This window comes from Melozone crissalis, unplaced genomic scaffold (assembly GCF_028551555.1).
Source record: "Melozone crissalis strain CALT ecotype California unplaced genomic scaffold, PUWL_Pcris_2 ptg000029l_1, whole genome shotgun sequence".
NCBI classification, from domain to species: Eukaryota; Metazoa; Chordata; class Aves; order Passeriformes; family Passerellidae; genus Melozone; species Melozone crissalis.
Genome location: NW_026535807.1, coordinates 4,887,225 through 4,904,576, shown reverse-complemented (window position 1 = coordinate 4,904,576; position 17,352 = coordinate 4,887,225). Strand labels below are relative to the sequence as shown.

Here is a 17,352-nt window from a genome sequence, read left to right as displayed (position 1 = left end):
TGCTACCTTTATGTTCCTCTCTAGAACATCTCAGCTCCAGGGGGAATTTCAAAAAGAACTCGGCTTTGGTTTAATATTCCCTTCACTGAAAACAGTGAACTGTGCTACTGGTTTTGGAAAGATTTCATTTAAAAAGTTTTCTGGAATACCTCCTCAACATTTTGAGGAAAAAAGAATATTAAAAATTAGGCTTTAATGACTCCAAGAACAAGGTTCCTCATCAGCTCCTCTCCTTTCAACTGCAGCTGAAAGACACTCTACACATTGTATCATTTGTCCTTAAAAAAACTAGAAGGCTATTCCCTTTAGAATCCTTAAAAAAAATCAAGTTTTATTCCAATTTGCTCAAGTTTTCCAATGCAGAGTGCTGGTTTTTGTGAAAAAGTAGGAAAAACCCAGACCACCTGAAACTTAGGAAAGTATTTACCTGCTCTGAGACAGAAAACTGACTGAGCCTACTGTGCAGACCTCTTGTATCGAAGCATTTATAACTACAGGGACAAGAGTCAAAATTTATATTTAAATTCAAAATCATAAGAACGTGCTCTCTAATGTGAAAATGTTTCTAAATTTAAAGCAGAAGCTTGCAGTGTCTGCTGACCCTGGACCTACCCCAGAAAACCTTACATGAAATGGGTGGACATATCCTGGTATAAAGAGCATTTCAGAATCTGGAATGAAAAAATACAGTGCAAATAACCAGAAATAGTCTGAAAAATAGTTTTTACATATCAAAACCTCCCAGATTAGAAAGGAATTACAAAGTAGAGGTATAGTGCTAAGAAGTTGTCTGGCAATGAACAATGGGTTATTTCCCTCACAGGGGGAAATTTATTTTTTTATGGGCATGTAGTGACAGGACAGGGGGGAATGGCTTCAAACTGACAGGGAGTGGGTTTAGATTGGATACAAGGGATAAATTCTTGGCTGAGAGGGTGCTGAGCCCTGGCACAGGGTGCCCAGAGAAGCTGTGGCTGCCCCTGGAAGTGTCCAAGGATAGTTTGGACAGGGCTTGGAGCAACCTGGGATAGTGGAAGGTGTCCCTGCCATGGCAGGGGATGGAATGAGATTGTCTTTAAAATCCCTTCCAACCCAGGCCATTCTGTGATTAATTAAAAACAGTATTTCAGTCAGAAGTCTAATTTAGAATTCATCGTGTTTTACCCTAAATGGCCACTTTGAATGCTGTGAAACATGATTTGCAGCCAGAAGCACCAAGTACATAAATTCTTCCACATCAAAGGAGTAGTTTGTAAATTTTGGATGTTCTCCCAGTGTTGGGTGGTGTCCCTAGAAAAACAAGATAAGGACTTTTAGACAGAAAAGATCAATACATCTTCCATTCAAAAAAGCAAGAAAAAAATTGAGGATCTGCCATTTAAATTTATTATTTCTGATCCACTGATCTGCTCTGAGGCAAAAGATTCAGCAAAGGAACTGCATAACAGCCATGCTATGCTATGAATGGTTCATGGCCAATTAATTTCATTTCTCTTCTTCCCTCAACCATTAATATCAAATGATTTCTTAATCTGACCAGGGAAGTTATTTTGGCCTAAAAAATGAATATCATATTTCAAATACCAGAACACAGGTAGGTGAAGCAGGATAGCTGTGAATTCCTTCAGTTCCAGCACCTCACCCTTCCAGTGTGGCCACCATTACCTGATCCTGAGGGAATACTTTGTTCCTTTTCCTCCAGGTGATGTAATGGATGCCCCTCAGCCTTGCCAAGTCCAGGTAACAACGTTCATCTTCACAATTGTATCTAGGGACAGGCAGAAAAAACTTATTTACCTACAGAAGTCATGCTGAAGTTACCAGGGTGAAACAGGAAATATTTGAAATGTTGTCCAGTTGTAAGGAAACCATGGAGAAATTCTGAACCAGCAAGGGCTGTTTCTGCTCTCCAGATGTGGCCTTGGAGGCAGCTGGAGGCACATCTGCACATCAGACATGTCCCTGTCCAGCTGCAGCAGCTCTTGGACATGTGAAAACAACCCCTGAGTTTCTGAGCTTATTTGGAGACTGGACAAAAAACATTCTGAGCCAAGCCTATGCTGCAAAACACCAGTCCTGCAGAGTTTCCCAGGATGGAGAATTCAGAGCCCTTCTAAGAAGCATTCTGGATTTCTGCTTTGTTCTGTAGATTGGAGTGTCTGCTGACACCCCTACTTTGTGATAAAACACGTGTTAAAAGGAAGCTACAAGAGAAATGTAGGCAAAACACAACAACACAAAACTGACCTAGGCCAGCTGGTGCTCGTGTCCTGAGCAGAAAAAGGAGGATATAAAAACCTCCAGGGGGGTGCTAGCACATAATCAATTCATATCAATAATAGCCCTGCACATGCACATAATCAGCTCACCCGCATCACTAAAACATCCTTAGATCTCAGACTGACCAGGCAGAGCCTGAGCAATGAGGTTTTCTCATTGTTTGCCATTTTCCCATTATATTTATGCCATGGAAGATTAAGAAATCACAGGCTAAGCCTGTATGATATAATTACACTGGATTTTATAATGAAAGCTTTCTCTGTTTTGATCCCCAGGAGAAGAGGCTGCCAAATATGAAATCTAAACAAGGCTGCAAGACAAACATTGGTGGTCAAATACCAGGAAGGGAGAGGCTTCATTAGCTCACAGCAACAAACAGGAGCAGTTGTGTGTGAAATAGAGAGGGAAGGACAGACAGACAGACTTACAGCTCAAAGACAACAGCCCAGTCTGGCAGAAAGAGCAGGTGGGTCAGGCCAGCTCCATGTATCCCAATGAAAATATCAGAGTTGTGGGTAATTCTCAATTGCTCGGAAAATTCAAGCTCCCTGCAGACAACACAACAAAAGTGATTAATAAAAAAAAAAAAAACAAAAAAAAAAAAGGTGATATGGCAGGTCTATCCACCCCAGCAGAACATGGGGAAAGCACAAAAGTGGCTGAAGGGAATACTGGGAGAGAGAACTGATTTTTCAAGGAACAAAACTAAGGATCACAAGTGCTGCAGCCAGCAGTAACTCAGCATAGAAGTAACAGAAATGCAGGCAGGTTTCAAAATATCACAAGAATTTGTTTCAAAAATATTTTGGTCAACTTAAAGTTTTTGTAAGTTTAAGGTTTTTTCTTTTTACTTGCCTTTAAAAAAATGCATCACTTTAAAAAACCCCAAAACTAAGAACAAAATACCCCAAACAAAACCTAAGAACCCAGCATAAAGCACCTGTTTCTGAACTGCACTCAGTGTAATGTAAAATACACAAATAAACATCCTCCCACTGTCTCTGTTTAGTCAAGAACATGGATGTATTAATGCTGGTTTTTTTTCAATCTTCCTACATCATTCAGGACAGCTCCAGGTGGAGCTGCTGCCATCTGGGACAGGCATTCATTGTTTGGGAACTTCTCCTTCAGTCCATTTCTTCCTGGCACAGTGCCTGCTACACCTGGCACCACAAACTGACCTCAGGTGGTGTCCTCAGGGGCCACCAGAGCAGCAAATAATCAGAGCAGCAAATAATCATTATTATTGGTTACCAAGCTAAGGCTCATATAATGTAAGACACTGACATCGTAGAAGAGAAACCTCTGCTCACACAGTTATTGCAGAGCAAAATGCAAAAAGGTGATGGGAACACATCTGGCTTTGGGAGAGGCAGCAAAAGGGATTTCCAGCCTTGTTCATTGTTCATTCAGCTTTAACCTGAGCCTGCTAACCCGTCCCTAACTAGTGCATTATGGAGTGGGTGTGCTCCACCAGCTCACCCGACAATTTCCTTCCCAGTGCTGGGACTTTGCCAGGTTACCCTGGGGACAGACAGAGCTGGCAGCAGCCACGGGCAGAGGAGCTCCCTCACAGCTGCCTCCTCCACCAACTCACCTGTACTTGTAGTCCACCACCTTGACCTCCAGCGCTGACACTGTTTTCAAAGCATTCACAAGCTGGGGAGAACAATAAAAACACAAGGATTTGGTGTCCTCCCTCAGTTAATTGCTCCCTTGCACTCCTGACCTGGTGAAGACAAAACCAACTTCTATTGGTTTTATCTCCTTCATAAAACCAATGTCTTTGCCATTTTACCAGAACACAAACTATGAGCAGCAGTGGAGGCATCAGCTGAGGACAGCCCAGCAGGAAAAGCACAAATCCTTTGCTCTGTCTGCTCTGCCAATGAGCTGCTGCATCTCACCAGCCTCAGTTTCCCCCTACATAAGGTGGGGATGAAAATCCCAATTCATTTTTGTCAGGCTCTAACAGTAAAGAATGAAAGCAGGTGTGAAAACATTAAATAATACAATTTTACCATGAAAAAAGCTTTTACGCAAGTCCATGAAGTTGCATGATTCAAAACCATAAATCAATATGAAAATTCATTATGTTCTGAGTGCACAAACAAGGGCTTGTGCTTTTCAATCTGCAGGCATTACAAAGGGTTTTGTTAGACTTCAACACTGGAGATGCTATAAATAAAAGGAAAAATTTGAAAGTGAAATAATTTCATTTTATCAGAGGATCTGCAGTGTCTGTTTGCTCAGAGGAAATACTTTTAGTATTACATTTGTAGTCTTCCACTGGATCTTTAGAAAGGGCAGCAAGGTTCAGTGTCTGGGGTACAGAAATTGAGACTGCCTAGAAGACATTTCAGAACAAATTAATATAAACATTGGACATATTTGTCCAAGATTTGCCAGAAAATAGATGTCTTGGCTGTACCTGAACAAAAAAAAAAAAAAAAATCAACCCAATAAGCAAAATTTAACTTCTAATAAATATTTTTAAAGATACAAAAGGCCACACCTCATTCTGGTTTAATATTTTCCGGTAATCTGTGCTGCGGGCGAGGATGGTGACTCGAATTTTCCCATCCTAAAAAAAAAGAAGCAGCAGTGTATTAGCTAAGAGGCAGCCCTCACAAGAAAAACAATCCAAAATTCTTCCATTATTACTTCTGGCAATTATTTGAGCAACTAAATATGCTCCTTCCACATGTAATAGTGTAACCACCTTAAAATGCACGTTGTATTTTCTGACAGATTCAAAGCATCAAAAACTTTGTGAAATTTGGATTATTAACCAAGAACTAAATATTTTCTGAAATATTTCTTTTATTCAGTACAAAAGAGCCTTTGTATCACACATTATCTGGCAGTTTTTGAAAGCAGGAAAGCAGCTTTCTGGATGGCTTGTGCACAAGTTCCTTGGGAAAAAAAAATATATTTTACTTCTATAACAGCTCCTCCTTTTACCTCTTCTAATTAATTGGACTCACAGGGGCGAGCGCTCCAAGTGAAATAAAGAGATTTAACTGCATGGCTCCCATTAGTGTCAGCAGGAGAAGCAAAACTAAATGCCTGTGCAGAGCTCTGAATGTGCCCCTCAGCAATAATCTGTGGGCCTCTCTCCAGCAGAGAGTTCAGCCAGCCCAGAGCTGCCCTGGCCACCAAGGCAACGTGCAGAAACCATCAGGGTGAGCAGGAGGGAAGCCCAGAGCAGCCAGATGGTGCTGGGCAAGCGTGGAAGGAGCAGGTTCCTGTGTTTGCAGCTCTGATCCCAGCTCAGCAGCATGGAAGGAGCAGGTTCCTGTGTTTGCAGCTCTGATCCCAGCTCAGCAGCATGGAAGGAGCAGGTTCCTGTGTTTGCAGCTCTGATCCCAGCTCAGCAGCGTGGAAGGAGCAGGTTCCTGTGTTTGCAGCTCTGATCCCAGCTCAGCAGCGTGGAAGGAGCAGGTTTCTCTGTTTGCAGCTCTGATCCCAGCTCAGCAGCATCCTTGATAAAGGGCAAGATCTGCTCTGCTCTGGGATTCCCATTGCTGCTCCGTGGAATTCGTGTCTGATTTAAATAGGCAGGACATAAAGGTTTCCAGAGCAGGGAATGGACACAGGGATGAGACCCCAAGGCTGGGAGGAGAAAGCCCTAAAGTCTGTCCTACAGAAATAAGACATAAGGGCAACTCCCACAAACATACACAAATGTTCTCTGAAGGCCTTTACAGGGAAAACCCAAGCCCTAAACATCACAGGAAAGGACAAAAAGTTCACAGGAACACCCCCATTCCCCACTGGGCTCAGTTTGCCACTGCTGTTCTCTGGCAAGAGCCACCCCCTCCACACTGCAGCTGCTTTATGCAGTTATCACACCTTGGGTCCTTCCTGGGTGATATTTAATCTGTGCAGCACATGCTGAGAAAAGGCTCTGAACAGCCCCGTGCCGTGGCAGCCAGAGATCTGAAATTAAAAAAGGAACTGTTAATACACAGGGTTATTTCACTCAGAAAACTGAGCTTTGTGATCAGGTTTTTAACATTCTTGTGGAACAAAAGCCCAGTATCATGCACTGTGCTATTCACTGCAGCACAAGTGGCACTTTCATTTAGAAGGAAATGTAACTCCAGTGCTAGAGCTTGAGTGTGTGAGCTAATGCCCTCAGGGAACTCTGACTGTGTTCAAGCTCTTGTGCTCTGCAAAAATACCAGTTAGCTCACAGTGCCCACCCAATAAAGAGGAATAATTTGCACCTCCTGAGCTGTGACATAGGAGACTGCACACAACCAGCTGGAATAACTTTAAAATCCCAATCTTTAGGGAAGATCATTCCTGTTTGGAGCTGGAACCTTCACTGCAGTGTATTTAATTATATTGGAGGGATTTCCCAGCTCAGATGGGGAGGGAGGGAGGGAGGGAGGGAGGGATGGATGGATGGAGGGATGGATGCATGGATGGATGGATGGATGCATGGAGGGATGGATGCACTCACCAGCGGGGTGTTGTAGAACAATCCATACCGCATCCGAGGCAGCAGAGAGAACACGGCTTCCTTGAAGCACACCTGCAAGGGGATGATGAGCAGTTACACCCCAGTGCTCCTCCCCAGCCCATTCCCTGCCAGCCCTGCTCCTAACGAGGCAGCAATCACTGCTCCTGCCAAGGACAGCCCGGCTTGCTCGGCTGTGCCAAGGAACAGAACAAAGATCCCAAAGGGGCTCTCCTTTGGAATGTAAAAGTGTGGGAAGAGGTGATGAAAACGCCCCCAGGCAGAACAAACATGGACTAAAGAGAAGGAAACCAGTTAGGGAGTTTAAACTAGATTGAGGAGGCTGAAATTAGCTCTGAATGGATGCATTTTTTGGTGTAAATTTTTTTTTAATGATAAGAAGCAGGAATGCCAAGAGTTACAAGGGGAAAGAAACACCTCAGAAAGACCATTTGAAAACCCTTAATTTCAGATGGGAGTCTGCAGAAGGAAAACCCATTCATAAATACCACCTCTGAGAACACAGAAGTTAGGTCCATCTATATAAAGGATAGACACATCACAGAATCAGGTTACAGTTCTTTCTCTTGTTTCTAAGGTGGAATACTCATATTACACAAATTAAACATTAATATTAAAGTATCAATGCTTTCCTCTGGAGCACCCATAACTGCAAGAAGCTTGAGATGTTATCATGTTTGCTCCCTAGTGACCATGAATTGGAACAAAATATAGAATTCCATACCCTTTTAGAGTCAAAAGTTTTCAAGTGAATTATTTCATAGTCAGTAAATGCCTTCCATGTCTCACTGAACAGGTCACCGTAGCCATATGAGCTCTAGGAGGAAAGCAAAAAAAACCAAGGGTATAACAATTACAAAAATGCATATTAGAACCTGTCCTCATGATTTACAGGTTCTGTATATGAGTTTTAATACAGTTAATATGTGCAACACCGCCACAGGACCCAAGGCAGCCTAGCCCAGACCCTAGACATTACCCAGCACCAAACTCTGTGTTTGCACTGGCAGGTAACTCAAATTACCTCTCAGGTGGTTAATTTTTAATAAAAACTTCTACAAATTAGCAAACTAGACAATTTCTTCAATAGCAGATTATAATTCCTGAGTTAGGAGTGAGAATTACTTTTCCCAGATTTAACACAAGTTAAATTTGAAGAAAAATAAAACACCTGGGAATTCAAGTGCAGCACTGAAGTTTGAGGTAACAAGTCACAACAAGCTTGTTTTGCATTTGCCTGTTTTGGGATTGTCACTTGCATGTGGCACATGCATTACAAACTGATGGCCATGATCTGATTTGGTGGAAGGAACACCTGGGGTTTCTGTACAGAGCAGTAAAATCTTTCATTTTTGTGGGGAGCTTTTAAAGAGCCATCAGCAGGGGCTCCTGCCTTCCATCTGTCACCTTTCCTGCCCATCCAGGGCTCAGTCACCACCTCTGGCTCTTGCAATGCAATTAAACGTGCCCTCATTAGCCCTGGTGCAAGTTCTCACTGAAGATTCCTTTCAGCTCTGGGGCCAGCTCAGGCTGCTTGGAAAGTTGTGTGGAAACATTCTAAATATGAAATTTGAAAACAGGACTGCAAATGATAGCAGGAGAGAAGAGATGTCTGGCGAAATGTAAAAGAATCTAAAGGGCACCAGATTTCCTTTGGTTCCAGAGGCCTTCCTTGTGCTCTGGCATTAGTTATTAATAAATTTCACAATCCAGACTCCCTTCTGGCCATGTATTACAAAAACTGCTCTCCCAGATTAGAAGTGGAGAAGTGATGAAAGCACCACTCTCTAACCCTCTCTGCTCTCCTTAAAAGTGCTTTATAAACATTTCTTCCCTGCATTCACAGTGATCTGCACACCAACACCCAGCGGAATTCCTACTCATTTTCTGCTTTGTTTAACCTACATCTAAGGGCAATACTCTTTAATAAGAACAGTAGGTAGGAAGTACGGCCAAATCTAATTACATCAAGTTAAAAAAAAAAAGAGAGAATGAATAATAAGCCCAAGTGCACCTTTTGATGAGCACAGACAGTTCATCAGCAGTTGACTGGTGCCATCACCTGGTTTTACATAGCAATGAACTCCAGCTGCCTAGGCAGGTGATGCTCATTTAAACTGATAACAGTGTGGCACTGCTTTGAATGGTACAGCTGAAAGAGTTATTTGATTCTGCTGATATAAGACAAAGAGCTGCTTTTCAAAGTAATTTGCAATGCTGTCTGACACCTGATCTTTTCCGAAAGCCACCAGAGCTGGATTAACAGGTCCTGTGCAACACCTAGACAGCTCACTCATCTGAGAGATGGCACTGATTTTACCTTTAAAATACAATAGAATAAGAAAAAGAGTTTCTTCTAGTCAAAACAGGTTTCTCATAAAAGAGCAAGTAGGGGATATTTGCAGTTCTCTATTGAAGTTTAGTTGTCCCAGTACTAAAGGCTCAGAGAGAAAACTCAACAATTTATGATCACAAAATGGGTGTGGGACAGTGACATATTCAAGAACTGTTATTTCTGGACCTAATTATGCACTTTATCTGGCATATTACAAATTGTCCCGTTGTTTTTTATTTAGTTTAATGCCCTCTTACACAACTTAAATACTGTCCAATAAAACTAATATTACTCAAACACAGTAATGGTTTCAACTCAGCAGCACATCAGAAACAGCCCCACTTAAAAATTTGTTTTATGTTATCATGGCAATGTGAGAGGTGACTGAGGGAAGTAACTGCAAGAAGGCTACTCAAAGGAGTTAAATATTAAACTCTGTTTTTATATATAAGGATTTAATTTAGCTGTTTTCTTTGGTAAAGGCTGCACATTACTGATTTACAAGCATGCAAGACTGCATTTCTTTTTAAATATAGAAAAAACAGTTGAGCAAATCTACTTCAATATTCCAAGAGAAAAAAAAAACCTTAAAAAACCAGTTAAAACTTCAAATGCTACAGATCAGAAATATTGATCAGATTATTTTTGAGGCCACACCAAAAAAAAAGGTATAACTATGTGCTAGCATAGCTGAGCATTCCAACAGCACATGGTTTATCATAGAAAATCTGTTCTCTAACTATTCTCTAATACACCTGCATTAAAAGGATCCAGTAATTTATCAGTTCCACGTGGCTGTGGCCACAAGAGAGCTGAGGATTGGCTACCAAAACCTTCAGAGCCTCTATTAAACAGAAATACAACCCATCAGAAATATGTTAAAAGCAGAGCAGACTTACAGTGTCCCACATGACTATGTTGACATCAGTACTGAAGGAATTATTGATATGCTGGGTAATGTAAAGATTGACAAAGTCACAGAAGTGATGGTACATATTAACACCTGGAAAAGAAAGAATTGTTAGCAAAACACTGCATTACTTGCTCTATTTTTACTAGTTTATGCAGGTTAGCATCCTGCATTTTATATTAGCTTCCCCTGCTTCTGACTCCTTGAATCCTCCTAATATACCCTAAAAAAGAACATCTAAAAGGAAGTAATCAAGGAAAGAAATCTGAGGTAAAATGTGTTTAAAAAAAAAAAAAAAACCGAGTTAGAAGAGTGACCAAAAGAAAGAATAAGATGAGCTTCATGTGCTGTTTCTCTTTACAGTCTGCAGCTGAAGGATGTGAAAGGATCTCCTGCCATCCCTCAGGTGCTCTCTTGTCCATTCTTGGTGCACAAAAATGTCCATGAAACAGAGGAGAAACAAAAAAATAAACTAAAGATACCAATTACCTGCATCTAATTTCATGAAGTATGTTGGCTTTTCAATAACAATGTCACACTTCCCATCCTCTAGAGGCCTGAAGTCCAGTGCAGTGAATGTCTGGAGTTCTGCAAACCTAGAGAGATTCAATCACACAGAATATGCTTTGACATCAACACACTCAAACCAATGTACTTCCCATGTCTCAGATTTAGCAACTGTCCTTCCAGTCCATTTCAGTTAACAGGACTGCTGGAAACCGATGGGAGTCTGACAATTAAAATTATTTCAAATTATAATGGAATGTTCTTCGGGGCTTCTAGAGGTTAAACACTGCCTTTGATCTCAGGAGTGAGCAGCACCTTTGATCTCCAAATCAAGGCAGCAGGGATGTAACAAAGAGCCTCAGAACCTGGATCTGTGGCTTCAACCAACTTGATCTGCCTTGCCAGAGACACTTCAGTGAGATTTCCATGCTTTGGTTGGAATAAAGAATGTAGAGGCAGTATTTACTGTTCCTGCATCTAAATAAGGATGAGCAGCTGTGATGACAATAGCAGGTAGAGGAGAAAATCTTCCTCCTCTGCAGCAGTTCTTGACTTAAATTAAACATCAATGAAAAATAGAGGAAGAAAAAGAAAATACAAGTAAAGCATAAGAATGAATTATTATATGGACCTTGATGGCTCCAGTTCCTTCACCAATTAACTGGCAAGGCAGCTTTGAAGTGCTAACATGCAAACTGTGATGATCTGCACTTCCTGCTCAGCCTGTGGACTCAGCCCACCCCACATTCCCAGCCCAGGGAACCCCAGCACACATCCCCATCATCCTCACCAACGGGAAAGGAACCCCAGCACATTCCCATCACCCTCACCAAGGGCTGTGGAACCCCAGCACATCCCCATCACCCTCACCAAGGGCTGTGGAACCCCAGCACATCCCCATCACCCTCACCAAGGGCTGTGGAACCCCAGCACACATCCCCATCACCCTCACCAACGGGAAAGGAACCCCAGCACATCCCCATCATCCTCATCAAGGGATGGGGAACCCCAGCACATCCTCATCATCCTCACCAAGGGCTGTGGAACCCCAGCACACATCCCCATCATCCTCACCAAGGGCTGTGGGAACCCACACACAAGGGCCAGCCTCGGGCATCTCAGCAGAAAACAATCACCCCTTCCACACCCAGATCAGGTACAGCACCAGCACCTTGCCCAGAAAACACCTGAACTTATAAATTACAAGTTACAACTTCCAATTGCAAGGTGTTTTCACATCTTTTGCTGCTGCAAGTGAGGCAGGACACAATTACACACAGTGGGGATCAGACTTGCTGCAGAGGTGTAACTGCCAAAGGTTTCCAATGTCAGCTCTCAAACTGACCCCAAAAGGAGCAAGTCTTTCCTCAGTATGAAATCCCCCACACACAGCTGGGAATGCCGATGATAAAAATAAAAAAATAATTAGCAAATTAACTTGGAAGCAGCCCTGACAAGAGATTCTTACCAAGACTGCAGAGGGCTCTTGCGTTGACCTTCAGCCAAAAATGCCTGAACATCGAGGGTACAATGACCACCAATTTCTCCCTTCTGGAAAAAGTCTTCTTTGAATCTAATGCAAATTAGAAAAAGTCTATCAGCTTTTGTGCAACAGTGCCCTCAATCTCAATTACACACTCAAGCCAGTGCTGCTTAGTCTCAGTTCAGCAAGGCACTTCACACATATTTAAACCTTGAGTATTTTCCTCAGTGTAAATCAAGAACTTCCCACAACCCCCAAATAACCATAGTGGTGTCCTCAAAGGCGTAGGCATTGTCTTAGAAAGCAGCACTAATCCACCCAGAATGTTATTAAGAATTATTTACGCATACCCACATCAGTAATTTAATCAAATTTTGTTTCATTACAGTGATGCTTCACAGGACCATCACTGGTTGGAGTTCTTGTTTGTTTCTAAGAATTTCTTACTGAAATTTACCTCAGATTCACAACCCACTTTGCTACTCAAGGGTCTTACATGACATATGAAGAGTGAGATGTAAGAACAAATTTCATGAAAACAAGTTGCCAGGTAAAGGAATTGCCTAAATTTGTTTTCAGGACAGGCTGTGATGATGACAAAACCCATTCTGAAAGGTAATATCAGTCATGAACCAGATCAAGACACTGACTTCAAACACAAGTCAGAGTCCAAAACCACTGGCATGGCTTTTTCATCCAGTTTCCATGTAGCATTTTAATTTGAGATGTGGAAGATCCAGGTTCAGATCTCTCCTCAGTCACTCAGTATCTAAAAATGCAGCTCCTGGATCTGCTATAAGGGCACAGGAAATGTCTTGGTTCCTCAGACAAAAGCAATTGTATTTTGCACATCATCTGATCAAGGAAGGGCATGACTGAAGACACAGAAACATGTTCTCTTCCCTCAGGGAGGATTTCAATCACCCATCATCATTCCATAGAAGTGAGAACTTGGGTTTTTACACCAGCAGCAGCAGCCAGCAAAGAGGGGCAAACCTTTACAGGGCTTCAGCAGCAAGCCTCTGATCAGCACTAAACTGCTGGCAGGGAAAAGTAAAACAAGTAAAACCCCTAGCAACAAGGAAACCAGCTTTGTTAAACCAATTCTCAAACCCTTTTCCCTGCTATAACCCAGGCAAATCAGGGACCTGTCGTGGTTTCTCTTCACAGCTCGTAAATCAATGTACAGGTTTGTTGCTCTGCAGTGCTGAAGGTACTGGGAACAGGCCAGAGATGAATCCCCCTGTTAAGAACAAGTAGAATCCTGTCAATGACAAAAATTATTTTTAAAAACAAGCGCAAAGCATCACATCTGTCAGAAATACCTACTGTTGCTGCAGGCTTGCAGTGGGTTTTCACTTCACTGAGCCTCTCCTGAACATACCCAAAGTCTGCTTGTTTCCAGAATATCTGCTGGGCTGTCTCAATGTCACTTGCCCTGGTGTGTGAAGGAAAGAGGAAACAAACCAAGGTTGCTCAATTCTAGTAATAACTTCAACAGATCACATTTTTCCACTGAAAGTGGAACAGAGGAACCAGCCAGTTACTTTATTGGCATTTAAGATGCCAAAACAGGAAGCACTTATCAGCTGCATGTAAGAGAAAACATCAATGACAATTAAATTTAAAGCTATTCTCCCCTAAAAGGGTACACATTTTTTTCTACATTTTTTTCCTCTGTTTTTAAAGCTAAGAAAGGAAATACAGCTATTTTAGGACTCTGAATTCAAGGCTACATCAGAATAATGAAAACATTCTGGCAGGAAGCATTTCTAGCAGTATTTTCTTCCTTAAAAAGTTAAATTTTTAAAACCACGTTGAAAGGCTCATTATGCATAAATACACACATTATATATATATATACACACACAGGTGTCCACAAAAAAAATCACACTTTAAATATTACAATAATGCTTGCTTCACTGCTATACCAATGTGAGCACTACACTATTTTTTTTGCCACAATGTACAGTAGACATTTAAAATTAAACTTACCACCCAGTTTCAACATAATCACACACTGGGTAACTGAACCTGTTCTCTGATCTGCAAGATTTCTCATAACCCCAGCAGGATTTTAGTTTCTTCAAGTGTTTCTGCAACACAGAACGACTGAATCAGGTTTTGCAACAGGAAAATGGGAAATTACTTAAGTAAGCTGTTAGCTTTTAAATGACATCTTGCTCATAAATCTTGCATAAAAGGCTTTTGGTTTGGTCTGTTTTCAAACAGAGTTTGAGAAACAACACCCAGATTCCTCATGCACAACAGAGGCTCCAAAGTGGTCACAGATGCACATCAATGCCACTCTTGTCTTTTATAGATTCTAACACAAATCCTTTCCCTGACTAATTGGCAAGGAAACCAATTAACCACCATCTTTAACTGCTGCAACAAATCACCCCAACAGGACATTTGGACAAACAAACAGGAAAAAGGAAACTTACTTTATATGGGCAAAGAGGGTCCTGCTTGCAGATGTCAGCAACATGCTGGTTATTGTGCAGAAAGTAGGGGATGTGCTCATCTGGCAAGTTGATGGCTTTGTAGCTGTACAATGGCTCTTCCTGAATGTTTGGGAATTCAGTAGGATTTTCAGCTTGGGAATTAGCCAGGATTTCTTGCAGTAGCAATCCAAACACAAGCAACATAAACATGGCAACCTGTGAGTTCTGTGCTTTATAAATAAAATAGAAAACAAAAAAGAAATTAACGTATCTGCAGCATTTCAAGCACACGGGACGAAATTCAGTCAGAGTCAGACATACAGTCAAAGAATTTGTACTTGCATTTCTGGGGTGGTTTCTTTTTCCTGTAAAGACCAAACTTTCACTGAGAGGCCAGACTGCTCAACCTCAGGATTATCTTTGAATCATTAGTCATTGAGTGTTATTATGCACTACAAACTCCCAGTCAAGCTAAAATGGGTGTGTTTACTTTAGCTAAATGCCAAGGGATCCTGAGAGTTCAGTGTGGAAACCAAGTATAGAGCATGTAATGTCCAGTGAGAAGGGGAAAAAAGTGCAAGAGCTGGGGGGAGGGGTGAGAAAAGAAGGATTTTTAGTTTTATAATAAGTATGAAAAAAACACATTCTCCATTTTGAACTAATAATTGGCTGAGGGAAAAATAGGCAGACACAAATAGAGGGTCACAGCTAAGACTTACAGGATGCCTGTTTTTAGTGCTTAACATCATGTTAAAGAAACTTGACTACTGAGTATATTCTATATATAATTTTATACATAATAGAAGTGTATTTATATATATACACATGTACACACACACAGGCCCACACATCTGTGTACCCTAAAGCTGATTGCATTCCTTCCTGCTAACACAACCTTCTCATCTAACACCTCTGCTTTGAACCATTAAACTTTCAGAGGAAATGTATGGCCTGTATCTAAACTCCACCTTTTTTGGCGCTATAATTTGCTAAAATTTGCATGCTTGCTTTCAAGTGAAGCCTTTAGCAAAATTCCTACGATACAAGCAGTTTTACCTGTTTGGTTTGAAAGGAACCGCTTCAGCTTTCCCAGGTACAGAAACCTAGCGCGGGGGAGGAAGGCGGAGTTGGGTACGTCCTGAAAAAGGAGATTTGCTCAGTGTCCTGCTCCTGGGGACACTGTCCTGCTCCTGGGGACAGATCCCAGCAAGGAAAGCAGCTGGCACAGCCCGGGCACTGCGCTGAGCCGGCTCTCGGGTCCTTTCCCCGCACACAGCCGGGGCTCGGGCTATTCCACACGCATCCCCTCTCCCATCACCAACCCGGCCGTGGCCCCAAAACACGCGGCCCTTCCCCACCCCTGGGGCTGTCACTCGGGGAAGGAGCCCGGCATCCTGAGCCAGGCCGTGCTGGGTTCCGTGATAGACCCAGACACAGACCCGGACCTGGTGCCTGACCCACGCTTGTCACACCCACGCTGGACCCGGCACCGCCGCCCCGCCCTGCGCTCCCCTGCCCCGGCACAGCATCGCATCTCACCGCGTGTTTTACCGCGTATCTCACCGCGTGTTTATCTCACCGGGTGTCTCAGCCCCGCGGGCCCCGAGGAGCCCCGCGGCCCACGGGACCGGCCGCTGCTCCTGTTGGGCGCTCGCCGCCGGCCTCAATCCCCATGTCCGGGGGCAGCGCTCGGCGCGGCCCCGCCGGGCTCCGTGCGGGTGCGAGGGAGGAGCGGGCGGCACCGCCGGGACGGGACCGCCCCGCCCGGGGCGGCGGGAGCGGGGCAAGGAGGGAAGGAGGCAGGGAGGGAAGGAAGAGCCGCGGGCCGGGGCGGAGGCGCAGCGCCGGGCGCGGGTCGGGCTCGGCTCGGCTCGGCTCAGGTGGGGCCCGCAGCGAGGGCACCTGCCCGCGGGGAGCAGCGGCGGAGCAGCCGCTCCTTCCTTCTGCTGCCGGAAATTAAGCGCTGCCGGCCGGAGAGCGGCGGGCGCAGGATGCGGAGGAAAAGGGCCTTTTCCTGCCGCGGCCCGGCAGGAAGCGCAGGCTCCGGCACCCCATTGTTGCGGGCGGCCCCCCGAGCCCGGGCCGGCAGCAGCGGGGCCGGGACGGCCGCGGGCACGGGCAGAGCTCGGCGGTGCCGCCCCGCTGCCCCTGGCACACGGCAGCGCCCCTGCCCCTGCCCGCGCCCCGGCCTGACCCAATTCCCGCAGTGACGAGCGCCGGGGGAGGCACAGGCGCCAACACCGAAGAGCTTTGAATCCTCCCCACAGCCCAGACCTCCTCTCCCTCGTTCCCAGGTGGGAAAAGAGGAACAAACGCTCAGCCCGAGCCAGGAAACCTGCGAGAGATGCTGACCCCGCAGGGACACCGCTTACCTGGATAAAGGAAATTAGTCTGAATTTCACATCATCCACAACCCCATCGCTGCGGTGCATTTAGAAATAAAGCAGCCCCTCGTACATAAATACCCACGGTACCGCAAGACTTCTACTGCCACCTGTACCTGTAGCTCAACTATATCTGCTATCTTCTACCTTAAATAATATTTTCCGTTCACAGCACTGGGTTCACACCCATCCACCCACCCTCCCCAGAATTATTTTTAAGTCTTTTCTCAAAGAGAACCAGGCACAATGTTAGCGGAAAATTTTATTTTATGCTGGCCCGTGCTTTATACAGTTTATACATATTTTACAACTAGAAACCAAAGGGTTCAATTTCACTGTGATAACCATTTCACCTCCTATTAAGGATCATTATAGCCCTTAGTAAAATGTAAGCACATAAATTACAACATGTAGCGGGAAAAAAAATAATCGTTCTTTCATGTGAATTTGACATGGGATTTTGAGCATGGGCTCTTGAACTCCTAAAGTGAGTACCAGAATAATCTATCCCTCATCC

At 43.7% G+C, this 17,352-nt stretch overlaps 1 protein-coding gene across 2 annotated transcripts; it reads right to left on the bottom strand.

The window, feature by feature from the left end:
• Positions 1 to 948: 948 nt before the first annotated feature.
• Positions 949 to 16,124, bottom strand: EOGT (EGF domain specific O-linked N-acetylglucosamine transferase). Of its 2 annotated transcripts, none has more exons than XM_054280988.1 (17): positions 16,015 to 16,124; positions 15,508 to 15,554; positions 14,452 to 14,681; positions 14,000 to 14,100; positions 13,334 to 13,442; positions 13,153 to 13,247; positions 11,990 to 12,094; positions 10,504 to 10,610; positions 10,004 to 10,107; positions 7,494 to 7,586; positions 6,752 to 6,823; positions 6,136 to 6,222; positions 4,796 to 4,864; positions 3,878 to 3,939; positions 2,709 to 2,828; positions 1,666 to 1,768; positions 949 to 1,290 (listed from the first exon to the last, which is right to left on the bottom strand). In XM_054280988.1, exons 3-17 carry the CDS (start codon positions 14,659 to 14,661, stop codon positions 1,144 to 1,146), a joined length of 1,584 nt encoding a protein of 527 aa, XP_054136963.1. In that variant the 5' UTR covers positions 14,662 to 14,681; positions 15,508 to 15,554; positions 16,015 to 16,124; the 3' UTR covers positions 949 to 1,143. The 2 variants fall into 2 exon arrangements, with proteins under 2 accessions (XP_054136963.1, XP_054136964.1); XM_054280989.1 differs by having other exon boundaries at positions 14,452 to 14,676.
• Positions 16,125 to 17,352: the final 1,228 nt, after the last annotated feature.

What these genes read in the sequence shown, in the direction of transcription:
- EOGT (XM_054280988.1), bottom strand. Translation starts at nt 14,661, where the DNA reads ATGTTTATGTTGCTTGTGTTTGGATTGCTACTGCAAGAAATCCTGGCT. An exon ending in ACCCTCTTTGCCCATATAAA is followed by an intron (nt 14,101 to 14,451) that starts GTAAGTTTCCTT and finishes TCTGTGTTGCAG; the next exon opens with AAACACTTGAAGAAACTAAA. An exon ending in ACATAGTCATGTGGGACACT is followed by an intron (nt 7,587 to 10,003) that starts GTAAGTCTGCTC and finishes CTTTCCTCCTAG; the next exon opens with AGCTCATATGGCTACGGTGA.